This window comes from Pezoporus flaviventris, unplaced genomic scaffold, assembly GCF_033815535.1.
Source record: "Pezoporus flaviventris isolate CSIRO_AGI_PZ_B2104156 unplaced genomic scaffold, CSIRO_AGI_Pfla_v1 ptg000078l, whole genome shotgun sequence".
NCBI lineage: Eukaryota > Metazoa > Chordata > Aves > Psittaciformes > Psittacidae > Pezoporus > Pezoporus flaviventris.
In genome coordinates this window covers 8206052-8224204 of record NW_026892626.1, presented here as the reverse complement: position 1 = coordinate 8224204, position 18153 = coordinate 8206052, and the positions used below count along the sequence as shown (strand labels likewise).

The 18153-nt window shown below is 46.0% G+C and overlaps 1 protein-coding gene across 4 annotated transcripts; it reads left to right on the top strand.

Annotated features, from left to right (window-relative positions):
* Nucleotides 1-480: 480 nt before the first annotated feature.
* LUC7L (LUC7 like) lies at nucleotides 481-18140 on the top strand. 4 transcript variants are annotated; one of them, XM_061473360.1, is made up of 12 exons: nucleotides 481-596; nucleotides 2508-2602; nucleotides 6542-6640; nucleotides 7328-7438; nucleotides 8130-8273; nucleotides 8703-8879; nucleotides 9701-9789; nucleotides 13213-13293; nucleotides 14235-14264; nucleotides 15207-15371; nucleotides 16396-16457; nucleotides 17777-17972. In XM_061473360.1, exons 1-11 carry the CDS (start codon nucleotides 536-538, stop codon nucleotides 16421-16423), a joined length of 1080 nt encoding a protein of 359 aa, XP_061329344.1. In that variant the 5' UTR covers nucleotides 481-535; the 3' UTR covers nucleotides 16424-16457; nucleotides 17777-17972. The 4 variants fall into 4 exon arrangements, with proteins under 4 accessions (XP_061329344.1, XP_061329342.1, XP_061329343.1 ...); XM_061473362.1 differs by lacking the exon at nucleotides 16396-16457 and adding an exon at nucleotides 1318-1388 and having other exon boundaries at nucleotides 496-596; nucleotides 17777-18140; XM_061473358.1 differs by lacking the exon at nucleotides 16396-16457 and having other exon boundaries at nucleotides 17777-18140.
* The last annotated feature ends 13 nt before the right edge of the window (nucleotides 18141-18153 follow it).

The window sequence follows — 18153 nt, the reverse complement described above, 5'->3', positions numbered from 1 at the left end:
ACAATGGCTCCACACCGCACAGCTTGGCACGGGTCTGTACGGGTTGGCACCGCTTGTTGATGGCCCTGCATGGCCTGGCACGGCTTGGCACAGCTCGGCAGCCGCTGTGGCCCGCTACTGGGCCCACACCGTCAGGCCTGGGGATGGGTGCTGGGGCACCCACAGGCAACGCTGCTGACGGGTCCCAGCGAGGAGCCCGCTGCCCATGCCCCCACCCGACGCCTCGGCAGCCTCCCGCTGGGGCGGGGACCCGGGGCAGGCACTCGGCCACCCTCTCCCGCAGGGCCTTGCGGTGCCAAGGCGGAGCGGCTGCTCGGCTCCGGCCCCCTTCTCCCCCTCCGTCAGCCCCGCCGTGCCCCGCCCCGCCGGCGGACTACCGGTCCCGGCATGCCGCGCGGTGGCAGGAGGGGCCGTTTCCGCCCAGCGCTCGCCTCGCGTCGCCGCCGCCGCTGAGGCCGGAGCCGTCGTCGAGGCCGCCGCCGCCCAGGCCGGAGACACCTGCCCGCCGCGCCCCGCGGCACGGCCAGCGCCCGCCATGTCGGCCCAGGCCCAGATGAGGGCCCTGCTGGACCAGCTCATGGGCACGGCCCGGGACGGTGAGTAGGGGCGGGCGGGGCCTGCAGGAAACGCCGCGGCCTGGCGGCCGCGTCACCCCGCGGAGCCCGGCGCGGCCGCTGCCTCCGCTCCGGACCTGCGGCGCGATCGATCCGCTCGCGCCGGCGGACGTGGCGGGCCAGAGCCGGAGCCCCGGCCCGCCCCGCAGAGGCCTGGTCCCGGCGCCGCCGAGCGAGCGAGCGGCGCGACGGGCGGTGCCGGCGGAGCGGGCCCCGGCCTCGGCGCGCCTCTGAGCGGCCCGGCGAGCTCGGCCCAGGGAGCCCGGTAGTGGTAGGTCGCCTCGGCCCCGGCCCTAGAAAGCGCCCGGCGTGGGCTGGCCTCGGGAGGAGCCCGCCGCTCCGGGCCCTGGTTGCCGCAGAAAGAGGTGGTAGGGCAGGCTCCGTGCCCAGGCCGCGCCGTACTCACGGAGGCGTGTAGGTAGGTTGCCTGCAGGAGCCGGCCGCTGTAGATGTTGTCCAAGAAAAGAAATGACAGCCTGTGCAAAAAATGTTCCCGCTGCCGTTTGTATCTCCCTTCTGCGCCTTGCTGAGTACTTAAATCCCCACTGACACGTTAGCAGGGCTGTGCAGGTACCTTGCACTTTGTTTCGTAAGTGAATAAGTGCTTTTCTTTCTTTGTGTATTGAGTTGCTATTGAATTGCTTCCCATATTTTTATTTCATACAAACTGAACAATTGTGGCCCCTCTATTTTATTTATAAAGGTTCAGTGTATCTTTGCCTGCCTACATCAATCTGCAAGGGAGTTGCAGAAAAGCCTCATGTTCATCGAGCCGTGAGTCACAACCAATTTTTAAAGCTGTTATAACAAAAACAAAAAAAAAGTGTTTGCTTTTTTTTTTTCACAAGTAACTTTAAAAGTGTAGCTTAGAAAGAAAAAAAATAAGAAAAAAACCCCATTTTCAGTAGACACAACATTATTCCTGGATGCTTGCGAATCCTAAACTATATTCATACTTTAGTATTACACATACCTGTGTCATATACACAGATGAGCTTTAAAATTGTCACATACCATTACCACTTTGCCTTTACTTTTATGTATCATTCCCCTGACTTCCTTACTGCAGGTGTGGGCAAGAAAACTTTTCCTTTAAAACTTTTCAACAGTGGGCATAAAATTCTGCAGCTGAGGTCTTGAAGAATGCAGATGGGTATAGTATATGTTGGAGCTCGCAGTGTGTATTGACTAACTTTATTTCTTTTTTTACTTTTAATTTCTTTGCTTTTCTGATATTGTCTTGTTTAAGTGGCTCCTGAGTGTAAAATGTCTTCTGAGGGTGGGATGCGGGTGGGAAGCACGCTTCATGTTCCAGGCCAAGACCTGCAAGATTCGTCTTTGCCCGGCCTTGGAAAGCAGACTGCAGAGTCGGTTTTCAGACCAAATGGACCGATGCTTTAATTGTCGGATGAGCAAATGCAGTCACCTGTAAAAACTGCCCAGCACAGCCCTGTTCTGTGAGTCATGGCCCTCCAGTAGCATGGGGTTTGGTATCTCCTGCCCCTTCCTTACAGTAAAAAAGGGGGGGGGCATAACCCCACAAAACATAAAAGGTTTTGGCTGCGAGCCAGACTGTCTGTCTTCTTTTTTCTCCTCTGGGTGTGCTGTCTCTTTATATGGATGACAGGCCTTGGACATTACTTGGCTCGCCAGCACTGTGTTTAACATGGTATAGCGGATGACTAAATGGTAAAATAGTGTTTTTTCCCAGTTAAAAGTGTTCCAGAATATCCTGATACCCTCTAAGATTTTTTTTTTTTCTTGAGTAATTTTGGGGAGCAGGAGCACCAGGTATTTTAATCTGCATATTAAGGTGAAATGATCATACCAAGGTCTTTGTTCTTGAGTCAATATTCTAATGTCTCCTTATTTAAAACCACAAATGAATTTCAGGAGATGAAACCAGACAAAGGGTGAAGTTTACAGATGATCGTGTTTGCAAGAGCCACCTTCTGGATTGCTGTCCCCATGATATCCTCGCAGGAACAGTAAGTATATTCTCTGTAATAAGAAGTTCTGGGGAGGCTGATACTGGTACAACTCTTCAGGGCCCAGCTGTGCGTTGTGAGTACTTTCTAGAAGAGATCAGGCTTTCTTTGCCCAAGGAGCAGTCATAATTCTAATTTTAGTTTGTGTGACCTGTGTATGGAACCACTCAAGTCAGGAGCTCTCAGAATTCACTTGAATCTTCTTTTTTCTCCCAGTATCACACATGAACTTACAAGTTTATTTCTCTTTTAGCAGTTTGAGATGTTTAGGGCCTGAAACTTGTCTTGCAGAGGCTGCAAGACCATAGCTAGCCTGCTGTCCTGTGTGCTCTGGTTACATCTTCAGGTTAGCAAGTGTTTTCTTATGTGCTGCAATAATCATTAACCCTTGGAGCTTTTCAGTCTCCTTTTGCCAGCCGTGTCGTGTTCCCTGATGGCATGGCAGCTTTTTCGTCACTCCTGCTTGCCATGGTAATGGCAGGTTGCAGCTCAGGCTGACTTTGTCTTTAGAGTTGGTTGGTGTGAGCAGTGTGTCACTCTGCCTGACTGGTTTGAAACTGTTGGGTTGGCTCCTTTGCTGCTGCCCTCTGGGCACAGAGCTGGCTGGTTTTCAAGGGTTTGGCTCACATGCTCTCTCTTTCTGAGAGCAAAACATGATGTGGACTTTTAACAGTGGGATCTTGCTGAAGTAGGTATTCAGTTTAGGCGCCCAGGTGAAAGAAGCAGTCTGACTTTCGAAAGAAAGCAATGCAGATCTCTTGCAGTTGTTGCTGTGCTACAGAATTGCAGGATGGAGATGAATATGGGTGTTTAAAATCCATCTTTACCCTCCCTGTTTGAGACTAAATACTGTGGCAGTTCACATTGTCCATCCATTTAACCAGATTGTTTAAAGATACTGTTATTATTAGTAGCTCTTCCTGCTGTTATTTCAGGAGCTGGGTTTGACACAGTGGGGTTACCAGCAGTGGGAGGGCTGTCACTCCTTTCTCTGTGTGTGTCACTGTGACAGCAAGACTCTGGCAGCACTAGTAGAAAGAACTTTAGTAAAAGCTGCCTCAACTCTGAGCACTCAAACTTTGCTTTTCAATGCTATTGCAGAGTAACATTGGAAGAGTTAAATACCAATCTCTGTATCTCTTGTTTATTTGTTATTAATTTGAAGCTCAGATGTATTTTTCAGCCATCAGCCTCCGTATCACCTCACTTCCATTTCAGGAGTTCAAAGCTGCTTAGATCACCTGCCCACCTCCATCCCTCATACAGGTCACTGTGGTTAGGGTATATCTTTCTGACACAAGAGTCTACAAAGTCTTTTTGGGCCCAGACGGTGTTTTGAAGGTACGGGCTGCTTTCTGCCTCTTCTGGTACGTTTCCAGGAAGAAGGTAAATGGTGAGTCAGAGGGGTTGAATTAAGTGACGTGCATGACTGCTGGAGCAGGTGCCAAAGTGTGGAGGAAGACTGAAGTGTTCAGATGGGTTGCGAGTCTCCTGGGTTTGAGAAGCACATAGAGAAAGCTGGTCCTCTTGCATCTGATGTTACTTGTCTGCAGTGAGTCCTCTTGCTGTGGAGTTTATGCTCAGAAGCATTACAGGGGAGCAGGAAGGAAGACTTCTTCTGTGCAAATGGTCTTATGGGTCACTTGGATGATATTGTGATGACCTTTTAAGTGGCTGTAGAGCTCTCTACACCACTGTTACCAGGTTACTGGGGCAAGAAAAAGTATTGGTGCTGCAGATCTGTGTTGAAGGAACATGTAATGTCCAGAATGGGAACAGCATTTCAGCTGTCAGCGCTACCAGCACACAGTGAAACTTAGCTGGAACGTGTAGGCTTTCCTTGTGATCTCAGTCAGGTTCCCTGACATCTTAACCGTGCTCCATGAAGGGGAGAGCTGTGTAGGTGAAGCAGCCTCAGCTGCATGGGGTAGCATCCATCTCTGGATGTGTATTACTGCAGAAATCAGAACTTTGGCTCTCTTTGGAACCTTCCAACAGATGCTTCAAGCCTTCTGGTGCTGGTTATGTTGCATCCTCCCCCTGAGGCATTGTTAACTGCTGCATCCTGCATGTGTGTATATATTCCTTAGTGGGAGACTGAGTGGGGAGAAGCAGGAAGCTGGATCCCTGGGGTCACTGTGCTCGGTGTAGTGTGATGGAGTCGTATTTATTGGCCTTCATGTTCAGAGTGAGAGGAATCCAGACCATAAGTAAAGCAATGGAATATTCGTGAGAGCTGCAGGAGGCATGCTGGTGTTTGCTTTGTTTGCCAGTGGTCCTATCATGCAAGCTGTAATTTTAATTTGGTGGCTTCTTGTGATTATTCTTTTTTTGATTATTCCCAGAAACTTGTCCAAATGTGTCACTAAATAAACTACAATAGTCTCTTCTTGGTGTCTGTGGGTAGGGAGGAAACTTCTGGGAGAACAGAAGTTGGTTTAGTGTGTCCATATGCTGTTATCGGGGGACTTGTCATCCAGATCATTAATGGCATGCACTGACTTGCCTCAGCAGCTGATGGTAAACATGTTTCTGTCAGTGGAAGTACTGCAGCATGTTCAGAGGTGGCATCAGCTGGTAATCCTGAATTTTAGCTCCACTAATAAGCAGACAGAGCAGTCTGAAAGCTGCCCAGGTAGAACACAGCTTGGAAACGACATTCGGGGAATTAATTGTGTTCCCCACTGGGAGATGTGAGTGAGCTGAAATCTGTAGGTTGCAGGGTGATTTTATAGGGGTCTCTGCTTTCCTTTTTCACTTGGGTGAAACTCTGCAGCTCTGATTACTATTAAAAAGCCTTCCTCATAGAAATAGGCTTTCCAGTGAGTTAGCAGTTTAGTGGAGATCGTAAGAGATAGCTCATAATGTGGATTGCTCAGCAAATGTGAACAGGACTAATTATCAGTGGCATCTACATGTATTCAATGTTTATGTGCATGGGGGAGTTTAAATCTTTAGTCAGGAACTGTTGGGCTCCTTGGGACTGGTGACTGGGAGAGAAGAGGATGGCTGGCTGGGTGTTCCTGCCATGATATGTACCCTGTAATTTGTTTTGTGGCTCACACTTAGGCCTTTCATTATTTTGGCTTTCAAAACATCATTCTTTTTCTACTTTGAGAAATGTTCTCTGTTACATATTGATCATGTTGAAATGCCATTTCCATGGTTTGAGAGCATAATTAACTTTGGGTTATGTGGCTGTTGACTATGGGGGGAAAAAAAACAAATTTAAATGGCATCAATTACAAGGGGAGTGAAAAGCAGTATGGAAGTCAAAGCTTTCTGGGAAGGGAGATGCTCGCAAGGAGTCTCTTGTTAGATGGGGTCACATGTAGGATTTAGCTTTGCTGGGCATGTTCAAAAGTTTCAGGCTGCAACTGACTATGGGAAGGGGCTAGCTAATAGAATTAGGAGTGTTGTTGAGTGTGGGGTTGTGCTCATCTGCTGACAAGAGCTCTTATTCCTTTAAGTCCATTTGTTCTTGGTGGGAAGCATTCTGTCTGTGTTCTAAGATTTGGTATCTTTCAGTTTGATACTAGGGGTCATCCTGACACAGGTGCTTTTCCAGGTGGTTTTTAAGTAGGGTACAAAGCTGTGTGTTTTGCTGTGCCATAGTAGGAGGCATCTGCAGTTGCTGCTGCCATGTGCTGTGCTTTCCCAGGTCCTTCCCAGCAATTTCTAGGGCTGTTCTGTGACCTAGAGAAGGAGTAGGACTGGATTTAAAGCATTTGGGGTATTTTAATGTTGTTCCAGGAACAACATTGAAGAAGAGGAGTTCTAGCAAGCATGTGGTGCTTCTGGCTAGTTCTGTTACCAATAGGTTAAGGGGGAGCTCTTTTTCACCAGGAGACTTTATGAAAGCTGGCAAGAGTTAAGTATCTGCTGTTTGTTGCCATAATGGAGAGTTCTTACATTGATTTTCTTTTTTATTTTCAACAGCGAATGGACCTGGGAGAGTGTACAAAGATCCATGACTTGGCACTGCGAGCAGATTATGAGATTGCAAGTAAAGAGAGAGACCTGTTTTTTGAGCTGGATGTGAGTACAGAGACGTTCCAGTCACTTTTGTGGAAACTGCCTCCTGAAGTTATTTGGCTGAACAGTAGAGCTCAGTGGAAGTTTCAGCTAGCCATGTTATTTGATGTGTTAGCTGACAAGTTGTGGAGCCCCTTCCCCAGGGTCAGCTCGATTGCTGCCTTAAAACTGAAAGTAATTATGGCCCTTGCAACACTATTAGTCCAGCTAATGAGGAAGGCTCCTCTGGCATTCCTTGCATCCAACATCTGCTGGTCTGTACCAGGTCACTGTAACCTGGTGGCCTGTCCCAGAAGGAGATTTAACATTAAAAGCCTTCTGCTCTGTGGTTCGTTTTCTGAGATTTAGTTTTCTGTAATGTAACAGATCAGGCAGAAGAGCAATTCTATCTTCCCTTTTCATGTTATTCCAGTGCTTTTGTCTTTGCACCTGTTGCTCATGCATTGGAAGTTCCAGTGCAAAACAGTCTTCGTGTGAGCATCCTCTTTTGTGTCAAAGAACTGGGTCAGGTTCCAGGCAGATGACAGACTTAAGGGCAGGGATCAAATGTTACTTTTTCTACAAAGTGTCATATCTTTTTTTCTCAAGGCATCTGTTCTTGAAGCTATTTGTGCATTATACAGGGATTGCTGTTGGCTGTGGCTGGCTCAGAGGGCACCTTTATTCACAGTTCTTTGTCTGAACATGCAGGCGATGGATCACCTGGAATCCTTCATCGCAGAGTGTGATAGGAGAACAGAACTGGCCAAGAAACGCCTGGCTGAGACACAGGAAGAGATCAGCGCTGAAGTGTCTGCAAAGGTATTTTCCTTGCAGTGAATGTTTGTTGTGAAAGTCTGTGCAAGAGCACTGGAACTGTGTTGTCTCTGACACCGTTGATACTCAGGCTCCACAAAAGCTTTGTGGTTCCCAGCCATCCTACTCAGATTCTGCTCTGGCTGTTCTTGTGGCAAACTTACTGGTACAGAGGACCATAGTACTATAAAACATGAACTCTAAAATAGGTCGCTTTAGCATGGCAATAAAGCATGTTGGTTTGTCCCCCACCCTATTCAGTGTTAATGTCATAGCTTACAATGTTAATGTAATGTAATGGAATAGTAAGTCTATCCGATGAGTATCATCTTTTCACTTAACAAATCCTCACGGAGTTTCCTCTTTGGGAAACTTTCCTCTTGCTTCATGGGGTGAATACAAAACATTCCTGAGGCTGGTTTTGTGGATTCTGTCTTGCCCTGTAAGCCAGAAACATGCTGCTTTTTGTGGCAGCATTGATGTCCTCTCCATGTCGTTTTTCTGTTTGCTATGTGCCTGTGCCTGCATTGCCTATACTTGGGCCACCAATTCCTTTTTGTTGGGAGTCTTGACTTTTGGAGACTTATGGTCATCTTCCAACAACTGATTTTGTTAAACAGGATTTTTTGGAGAAAAAGGAAAAGTTGTCATGCAAGGGTTTTTTTTTTTCTTACTAAAAACTACCTGTTCTCTTTAGGCAGAGAAAGTACATGAGCTGAATGAAGACATAGGAAAACTCCTAGCTAAAGCTGAGCAGCTGGGAGCTGAAGGAAATGTTGATGAGTCTCAGAAGATCCTGATGGAAGTGGAGAAAGTCCGAGCGAAAAAGAAAGAGGCAGAGGTATGGTGTTGCTTCTCCTGTGAACTGCAACAGAGGACTGGGCTAGGCTGAGCCATGACAAAGAGCTGGGTGGTTCTTGCCTCTTTTACTTTGTTGCCAGTACATCCTTGTTCAGTTTCAGCCTTGTGCCAGCAAGCAGTTGGCAGTGTAGTGTGGTAGATGAAGAATACAATCTTTTATCTGGTGAAGAAAGCTGACAAAGAGCAGGGAGGGATTTATTCTCCCAAAGATTGGGTCGCTAGTTGCTTGCAGGGAGAGACTGTCAGGGTAGCTGTGCTTGCTAAGTGTTTGTTATGGCACCTCCTGTATATTAAAGGTGGGTTTTGATTCTTGAAAGTAACAGTGCAAATCTTTGCAGGGTTTTCTCTGGAGGGCTGTGACTATGTAAGTGCTCCCTGACATTTATGTGGATTCTTTGCCTACCTTTAGGAAGAATACCGAAATTCAATGCCTGCATCCAGTTTTCAGCAGCAGAAGCTCCGTGTGTGTGAAGTCTGTTCAGCGTATCTGGGTCTCCATGACAACGACCGTCGTCTTGCTGACCACTTTGGAGGCAAATTACACTTGGGTTTTATTCAGATTCGTGAGAAACTGGATCAGCTGAGGGTAATCCACTCCGTTTTAAGCCTTCTCCTTGTAGTTTACTAAATTCATACAGAATTCTTTGCAGAGTGCTTGTGAAAGTCCAGAAATTTCTGATTGCAGAATCCGTGAAACCTCAGATGAGGGTTTGCGTAGGCTCATCCTGGGTTTGTTCTGTAATTTCTGAGTAACTAAACATGTGCACTCATAATTAGGCAAACCAGACCATTGCTGTCATTCATTCCTTACAGCATTGGTGCCCTCAACCTGTATGGCTGAATTTTGTCACTGGGTTTTTTTAGCTGAGACGTCTCAGTGAAATGCTTGAACTGAAATTTCATGTTGTTCTGTTAGTGAAAAAGGTCTCCAGTTGCTGAAATGATGAGAAGTTTTCTGAAACGGTTCATAATGGAGTTCTGGTACTGGCCTTGCTTGCAGAGGCCATCAGCCTGCTCGAGTAAGAGTGGTGAATCCTGTGCCTTATTCACGAGACAGTATATTAAGGTCAGAGCCTTGAATGATCATTGGCACAAGGCCTCGGCACTGTTCCATTGCGAGTTGAGTACACTCATGGTGAGACAGTCCTTTACCTCAAAGCTAATGAGCTTGTCTCTTAGAGCCCAAGCGTTCAAAGCAGAGTAGGGAGTGGCATTTCTTGCACTGATTGATGTTAGTGAAGTTGTGAGGAAAATGGAAACCTTGATAGAGATCCTAACTATCACATTAAATGCAGTGGAACATGTTTTTGTCTTACTACCTTCATCTTACTATCGAAGTAGTCTCCCTGAAGATCTCTGACCTGTTACTATATGGCTGAAATACAATGTAGACTTTTCCTTTCCTAGAAAACAGTGGCAGAAAAGCAGGAGAAGAGAAACCAGGATCGTTTGAGGAGGAGAGAGGAGAGAGAACGAGAGGAGAGAATGGGCAGACGGTAAGTGGAAGCTGATAACTGGCTTGTGAAGTTGTTTTTGAAGTAGTCTGATTTTTTTGTATCTGAGCATTGCTGGAAAGCAGCATCTGCTGCTGGATTAGCTGTTGGGCATGCTCTGGATACTGAGCACCCTGGCATTTAGTTAACGATGAAAACAAATGCACAAACCCCCATGTTAGAGTGATTGTGTATTGTGTATTTCAGATACACACCTCCATTGTGTATTTGAAAGGTGTGAGCTCCATGTAGTCTTCAGGCTTATATTGGTCTAGCCCCTGTCTTTGGAAATCTGAATCTAGGTAAAATGCCCTTATCCAATGCATCTCAGTGGGGAAGTTTAAGACGAGTGAGGGCTGGGTCTGCTCAAAAGGTGCCAGTCATGCAGAAATTCCTTGGGTAGCCCTCCTTGCTTCTAGGCAAGAATATGACAGCAGAAAAGAGCTGGTATATGTGAGCCAGGTGGTGAGGTGCCTGCCTTGCTCTGAAACTTTCCTACAGTAGCAGCGAGGTGCTTTTGGCACAGCTTTGGAAAACATTTCTTAGGGGATCCAAGGGATTCCAAGGAGTGGCTGCTTCTGCAGATTGAGGCCATATGTGTCACCTGCTCATATGTGTATAATCTGAGCAGTGGGAGTGGCTGCAGTGTTGGTATTCTCAGGACGAGCTCTTCCACATCTTGCCAGCTGAACTGGAAAAACTTTCTTCTGTACCTGAACAGAACAGGTTCACTTGTGTGTCAACAGCTTGGTTAAACAGTCTGGTATGGAGAGGGTGGTTATTTGCGTAGTCAGGCAGAGTATGTGGCTGAGTAGGAATGCTGCTCTCATTGTCACAGCATCTCCCCAGTTACCTCATGTGTTTCTCCTCTTGTACTTCTTGCATCAAAAAACCCAACCTTACTGCCTGCGGAGAGCTCTTTTTGACCCTCAGTGTCAACTGAAGAGTGTATTTCAGCCATCCATTTCTGAGGCATGAGATACATAGCTGCAGTATGCTCTAAGAGGATGCTGGCTTCAGGGTATATATTGCTGGAAGTGCTGGCAAATAAATACCAGAATTAAAGCAGCTTGGTTTTCTGTGCTCTGCAGCTTGGTGATTCTGGTGTACAGTGAAGCCCCAGATTTTTAGGCATTCTCCGTTCAGGGTGTTTCATGTGGGTTTCCTCTCTGTCTGGATTACCTGGTATCATATGAAGCACCAGTTCATGCTGCATCTTTCTCCTGAACTGCAGCTCTTTATGTAGAGCCTCACAGTTTTCTGGCATCCATGGAAAAGTGACAGTGAGTCAGTTATATTTGGGAGCTGCAGATTCTGGAACTGGGTGATGAGTGCAAGAGTTAATTGAAAAGGATACGTTGCTATGGTCAGAAAGATGGAAGTGAAACAAGTGTCTTCCTGTGCAGCTACTTTGTGGCAGGCTCTTTCAGATGCACAGTAGGACCATCTGTAACCTGGATTCAGTGTGTCTGTCTCCATGGTGTCTCTTCTTCCTGGAGTTCGTTTCTGTGTGAAAAGTGCTCAGCAGAGTTGCCTTCAGGAGGAGTCCTCTGGATCTCTTATTTGGTCTGCATCTTCTCGGAATACTGGCTTTCTTCCTTCTGTGGCATGTCTGTGGTTTTGGTTTTGTGTTGTTTTAAGTAACCCCAGACCCTCAGTTTGTGAGAGCTAGGAGTCTCTTGTGTTCAGAAGTAGTCCGTATGTGGATGAATCTGATGAGGGGATTTGAAGACCACTTTTGAATGTTTATTTAATCTTTTAAGTAGGAAGGGTTTAAAAACTGTGTTGAGTTAGCTTAGTCTGGGCTCTTGCTGATTCCATACATAGCACTACTTGTGCTACAAGTAGTGTGTGGCACAAAACTGTGGCCAGCCTTTGCTCTCACTCTGTGTGGAAACATCCTCTGTTAAGATACCAAAGCAAAGCTTGTTATGAAGGAGTCAGCAGTGCTGTACAGAGGAGGTCAAATTATTTGCCTCTCCAAAATAAGGACTTGACCCAAAGAAGGAAAATAGTTTTCAAAGTGGGCACTCAGTGTCAGAACTAGAGTCAGAGCCCAGATTTCTCCGTTTCTCAGCACCTTATCTGCTGGGAGTTGTGGACCACCGTGCTTGCAGGGGCATTTTTCCATCAAAAACTAATGGGCAACTTCTACTGCCTTTCAGACTGCCTCTCTTAACCAGAGCTTGATAGCTGTAAAACCACAGAAGATATATTTCCCTCATAACTCTTCTTGAGGTGTCTTCATATTCAACATATTCAAGGTGTTACTCAGTAAGAAAAAGAGTACTGCTTGACTTGGAGAAGTCTTCAATGACTTACAGGTGTTATGATGTACCATGGAAACCTGTAGATTCACTTGTGAAACTCTTACCTCTCACAGGCTTTATTAATTTGTCAACTAAACTGTGATTTCCACATAAGTATTAGTGAAGTGGCCTGTCAGCCCTAGTGGTAAATAAACACAAGTCCCTTGGTGTTGCTGGTGGCTGCGAGCTACCCAGTAATCTCTTAAGACTGAAGTTCTGTGGAGGGGTGGCATGCTTGGAAGTGCAGACCTCTGATTTGCTTCCAGAGTGTACCAGCAAACAGGTCTAGGTGGAGTTGCCAAATGGGTTTCCTTTGTATTAAGTTAAACAGCACAAAGTTGTGAAAGTCAGCACATAGCCTCTGTGATACAGGGCCAAAAAAAAGAGGAAAAAATGAATATGCTCAGCTTCTCATTCCTCTGAACAGCTCTCTTCTACTGTCTCCTGCTGTATGTTGATTGAGGCTAGTAAGGAAAGCGCTTCTTTTGCTGGATGCCTCCTGAATTCTGAAGCTGAGTGCTAGGGAGTGATTACCAGGTTATTGTACACATTCCTGCTCAGATCACAGGTGTGGAAGGTCAGCCAGGCTTTTCATGGGCTGTGGAAGGGCTTTGTGTAAATGTGCGCACTGGTCATTCAGAATAAAGTGATCAGGAGGAAAAGAACATTGGGAAATTGGAGTAATTACAACCGCCAAAAAAATTCAGCTGCTGCCAGGCGTCTAGAGAAGGTCCTGCTGCTCTGTCAAGTTCTGTTCCATGAAAAAAGAGGTGTGTGGTTATTGCCTTGCTCTCCTGGCTTAGCAGCTTTGCCTTCATCTGGTCGTCTTGTGTGTTGCCTCGGATCACGGTCCATTTGCCTCACTCCAAGTTCAGCTCCGCCCTGTTCACAGTTCTTCTACTTGAATTGCTGCCCACATTTGGGGTTGTTGTTTTTTTTTGTTTTTACCATGATTGAACAATCCCATTTCATTGTGAAGGAAGGTCAGTGCACGTTGATTCTCTTTATCTTGTCTTATCCAGGTACAGGTTTAATTGATATTATTAAAATAGATGCTTCTTTATCACTGTTTAAAATTTTACCTGTGTGTAGCTTTCATCCTCATCTCTTGTTACAGTGCTCCAACAGCTCTGTGGCTGTGTAAATGGAACACCTCTGCGAGCCTGTACGCAGTGGGGAGACAGGAACAGTTACAAGAGTGAGTCCCTAAGTCACTAAGACCAGCCACTTCTCAGTTAAAGCAAAAAGAGGCTGCTCACACAGGGTGTGATGTTTTGGTGTAAGCTGGCTCTGAAATGTGGCCATAGAGAAAAAGGGAAGGTCCATATTTCACAGAGTAGTATTTTACATGGTGCTGAGTAATGGTGCTGCAGAAGTTGAACGAATTGAGACGTTGTTATTTGCAGACTGCCAAAAGCTAATGCAGCATTAAGCTGAGAGTGCCGCACATGAGCTCTGAAGCCATGGAAATGTGGGAATAATAGTGAGGCTTGGATTGATCTTCTGAAATGGCTTTCTAAGTCTGGGATGAGGGATTTTTAGTGTATCTCTCAGATACTTTTCAGTAATTGTTCTTCCCTTGTGTCTGTCCCCTCTTTTTTCTAGCTCAAGCAGGGAAAATACCATTGATGCAAATTTCCTCTTAATGTTTGTTAAACAAATCTGATGAGTGAGAAGATGCTGCTTTCTAGTTATTAAAGCTTTTTGATGTGCAACTACCTCAAAGGAATCAGTATCTTTCTGACTGGAGAGTGGCACTTCAGAACATTAGAGCTGATGTAGCTGATACGAGACTGCAGAGCGTAAAGAGCATATAACCAATCTGCACAGTCAGGAAGGTTTGTTGTGGTGTGTTACTAAGAGATCGAATTGGTTTGTAGACCTTTTAATTTCTGACAGGAAGCTCTGCATGTAGAAACTAGTGTTTCTACAGATTTCCTCAGGTTTTGACACATTCTCCCTGCCTCCCAAGTGGAAGCTAATTAAATGTTTTAATGGCAAGCTTTTTTCAAATGCTGTATCATTTGGGGGGGTGCTGTTGCATTCCTGTGAAGAGCTGCCAGGGTGGATGGGTTATTCTGTTGAAAACCCACTGGCTATATCATACATTCTCTAGCTTACCTGTTGTCTTCTTTCTAGGTCTGGATCAAGAAATAGAGACCGTCGAAGGTGAGTGCACATTTCTTGTGCAGTTGTCCCAGATGCCTATTTGTGTTTCTATCTAACTACTGAGGTTTTTCCTGTGCCTCACAAATGGAGTTCACTCAGTGCCCCAGTCTCTTGGTTTTGCTCCCTGAAGGAAATGGGAATCACTGCTTGGGCACCTCAGTGGTGTTCTGCAGCCTAATGTCACTCATTGGGCCATAAAGTAGCCCTGGTCAGGACAGATGGTATTGTGTGCAGCAGAGCATGAGGCTAAGAACATTCTTGATGCCACTTTCAATAAATATCTAATGTACTTTCATAGTTTTAGTGTTTGAAATATATCTATTACCTGTATGATACCTCAGATGTAAAAATACAGAGATTCAAGATAAAAGCTCCCCCACCTCTATAGAGAGCTTGCCTTAATTACGTGACAACATTCTCTGGTCAGGTAGCTGGTGATCTTCCTCTCTACTGCTTTCCATATAAGTTGACATCCTTTGTTTAGTTTTTAGAGCAGACTGAAACAAATCTGCTTCTAAAGTGTAGTACTTCCACAAGGAAGATCCTCTCTTAGCAGACTGTCGAACTGGTTATGGTAATTTCACATGCCACTTTCTTTGGCCTTTCTTCTGTTTAAACAGGCCTCACTTTGAGCGAGGCACAGCTGGTAGGCTCTGCTTTAGGCATTGACACATGCTTACAGTAACAGCGGGAGCTTTTTATATAAGCTTCCCAGCAAATCAAACTTAGCTATTGGCATTTTGTTGGTAGCATGAGGCCCAGGAGGGAGGTGCCCACCCTGGGGGTGATCTGCCTCCTGTGTTGGCAGGGATGGGGCTGGGGCTGTGAGTGCTGGTGCTCTGGATATTTGTTACTCGGGAATGTCTGAGAGATGGGCTCAGGTGTGCAGATCCAATGCACTGACCCTTCTCCTGAGTCTGAGGCAATGTGTGTCCCCTCCAGATCACGGTCTCGGGACAGGCGGCGGCGACGCTCAAGGTCAGCTTCTCGTGAGCGGCGGAAGTCTCGCTCCCGGTCCCGCGACCGACACAGACGCCACCGAAGCCGCTCCCGCAGCCACAGCAGAGGTCACCGGCGGGGGTCCAGAGACAGGAGTTCAAAACACAAGTATGTATGCTGTGAATCCTTGGCATCGCAGTGAGCCTCCCCAGTCCCTTAGAGTGAACAGGAGTGAGGCAGGGTTTTCATGTTAGATGCGGTGTCCTGTACCAGCTCCTGGGCCAAAGCAAGGCTTCCCAGTGGCTGGTCGTAGATGGCCTCACATTACAGCAGTAGTGCAGTTGTACAGTGAGGTGCCAGCATAAGAGGACAAATCTAGGAGATAGAAATGGCTCCCTGGTTTGCAGTGCTGAGCTGTGAGAAATTGCTGGTTTCTTGTAAGAGAAGCAGCACAAAGGCTTGCTTGAGCTAATTGAGCCTCCCCAGACCTCTAAAAGCCAAGTAACTGAGAGGCAGTTTTGACATGACATTTCTATGGTTACCTTCTGTTTCCCAGCTTCTTTCAGTGCTGGCATGGGGAAGGAAGTGTATGATTTAGGATCTGGGGGAAGTCATCTGTTAGAAAGCTGCTTGAGAGAGGGGGGTTTTTCAGGAACCTGCACTGGAGGGAGGGAAAAAGGAGGCCATGAGGAGTTACACCATTCTCCTGTTGTTGAGGAGAAATGCTATAGTTAGAGGAAGGGCTTTAAGCCTCTTCTGAAACTCATCAAAACACCTACTGTGTTGGAGGAAGGATGAGACAAGCATATGTAGGAGTATTAGAAAAATTGAATCCTTGTGTTTCCTTGCAGCTCTTCTAAGCCCAGGAGCAAGTCTATCACCAGGTGAAAAGCTTGCTGAAGCTTTTTTTAAGTCCTCCTAATTCATAGGGGAGTGCTTTAGCACTGTCTCACCCGATTAGGCATCACTGCTCAAGTACAGTTCTAGAAACAAACTGACTGCTGGGTGTCTTGTGTCCCTTTAGCTGAGGGGTAAGAACAGGTTTTAAAGATACCTGATGATGGGGAGGGAAATAATGGTCTGAAAAAATATATCTTAATAATTGAGGGGGGATGTGTAAATACTGTTAATTCTCCAATGGCTGAGATACTAAAGTCCTTTTTTAAATCTGTCTTGAACATGAAAAATAAAGAAAAGAAGTTTGGACAATTAGGAAGTGAGGAAGACCCTGTAATAACTATTACTAAAGAGCAGGTAAGGGATTACTTCAAAAACCTTGAACACATTCAAATCGGCCCATGGAGGTTGTAGGGGGATTGGCTGCCTGACAACTTGGGAGAGACCAGGATCAGTTTAAGAAAATAAACCTAGGAACAAGCAGAAAACCCCTGTTCCTTCAAAGACTGTAGCTTCTGTTTTCACCTTGAATTAATGAAGCCTGCATTCAGGTTCTGGTCTGAGGTCTAACCTGTAGAAGGAAGGAAACAGGCTGTCACAGGATCTGGAAATCTTGGGGCAGCAGGCATTGCTACAGGAACAGGGAAAGAGTTAGTCTCAGACAGATGCATGTTGTCATCTGGTTAAATGTCACCATTTAATGAACATGAAATGGCTTGTGATACAGAGAGCTGCAAGGTTTTAATGTATCAGTTGTGCAGTACTTCCAAACCTTACAATCAATGTGAATGAAAGCTGGAACCTCTGATGTGCCTGCCAGATCCTCCTCTTTTGACTGTAAAGAAAAACCTGTGTGCTGAGTCCATAACTAAAATGTAATGGCCCTGCAGGGTCTGTGAGAGCCTCTGCCTACTTCTGAAGGGGCTTGGGCCGATAGGGCTCATTCCTGATCAGCACCTTTTGAAGGCTGTGAGACAATAATCACGCAGGAAAACAGCCTTTTTGGAGTGGGCCTTCTGCTTAATTCTGAGTGGGCTGATACAGTGAAGCGCTGCTGAATCTGCAGCTGTCCTTTGAGCCAGCTGTGAAAGGCTTTGCCTGTAGTATGGGCTGTGAATGTAAATCTGAATCACCCTGACTTTGAACCCAGGGGGCTGCCCAAGACCATGCTTGTCAGGCTGCACAGTAAAAATCCCAGGGCTGAGCAAGCATTTGAGTCCAGAGAATACAGTTGACATTTATAATGATTGAGCAGAAAGCCACTAGCTTAAAGGATAATGAAAAAACTCTCTAGAAGACACAAGCAGAGCTGAGTCATAGGTGAGGAAGAAATTGGAAGGGCTTTAGCAGGGCCCAGTTAAGTAACAAGGGGCCCAGAGAAGACCTCAGAAAGCCCCTTTAGCCACAGCTTGAAAGGATTACTCCAAGGAGAAAGTAACAAAGGCTGAGCTGTGCACTTAGCACTGTAAAACTGGTGTTCTCCTATATAAAGCTTGTGGAGGGCCCAGGGTTGCTGTCTCAGGGCTGCCAGTCCCTGCAGTGCAGTACCTAGGCACATTTCTGCACAGAACTTGTGTTATGCCACAGCCCTTTTAGGGAAAGATGCTGTCATTTTGTGAGTATTTGAAACTCTTTTAGTTGTGAAGCTCATAGCGATGGTTTACTTTGTACTTCAGATCTTCTAGAGATCGATCTTCAAGAGAAAAGTCACGAGACAGAGAGAGGAAAGAGAAGAGCTCTTCTGAGAGGCGGCACGAGAGCACAAATGGCAAATCTCGTTCCAAGAGATCAGAAGAGAGAGAAGCTGGCGAGATCTGAACTCAAATGATCTGTGTTGCACTGTAAATAGTCTGATAAAACATTCTACACAAAGCCTAAATTCCCCATTTATATTTACTGAATACAACTCATCTTTTGTAGTTTGGAATTTTTATTGTTTGGCAGATAGCTGTGAGTTTGTAGAGACAGAGTTACGTACTGTTTAACAGGATCTTGTTTTAGTAGGAATCAATAAATCTGGATGGATCGTTTCAAATTCAGGCCTGTGGCTGCC

Coding starts and splice junctions, on each gene's coding strand:
- LUC7L (XM_061473358.1), top strand. CDS start 536: ATGTCGGCCCAGGCCCAGATGAGGGCCCTGCTGGACCAGCTCATGGGC. Junction 8,274..8,702: donor CGAAAAAGAAAGAGGCAGAG/GTATGGTGTTGC, acceptor GCCTACCTTTAG/GAAGAATACCGAAATTCAAT. Junction 15,372..17,776: donor GACAGGAGTTCAAAACACAA/GTATGTATGCTG, acceptor TTTGTACTTCAG/ATCTTCTAGAGATCGATCTT.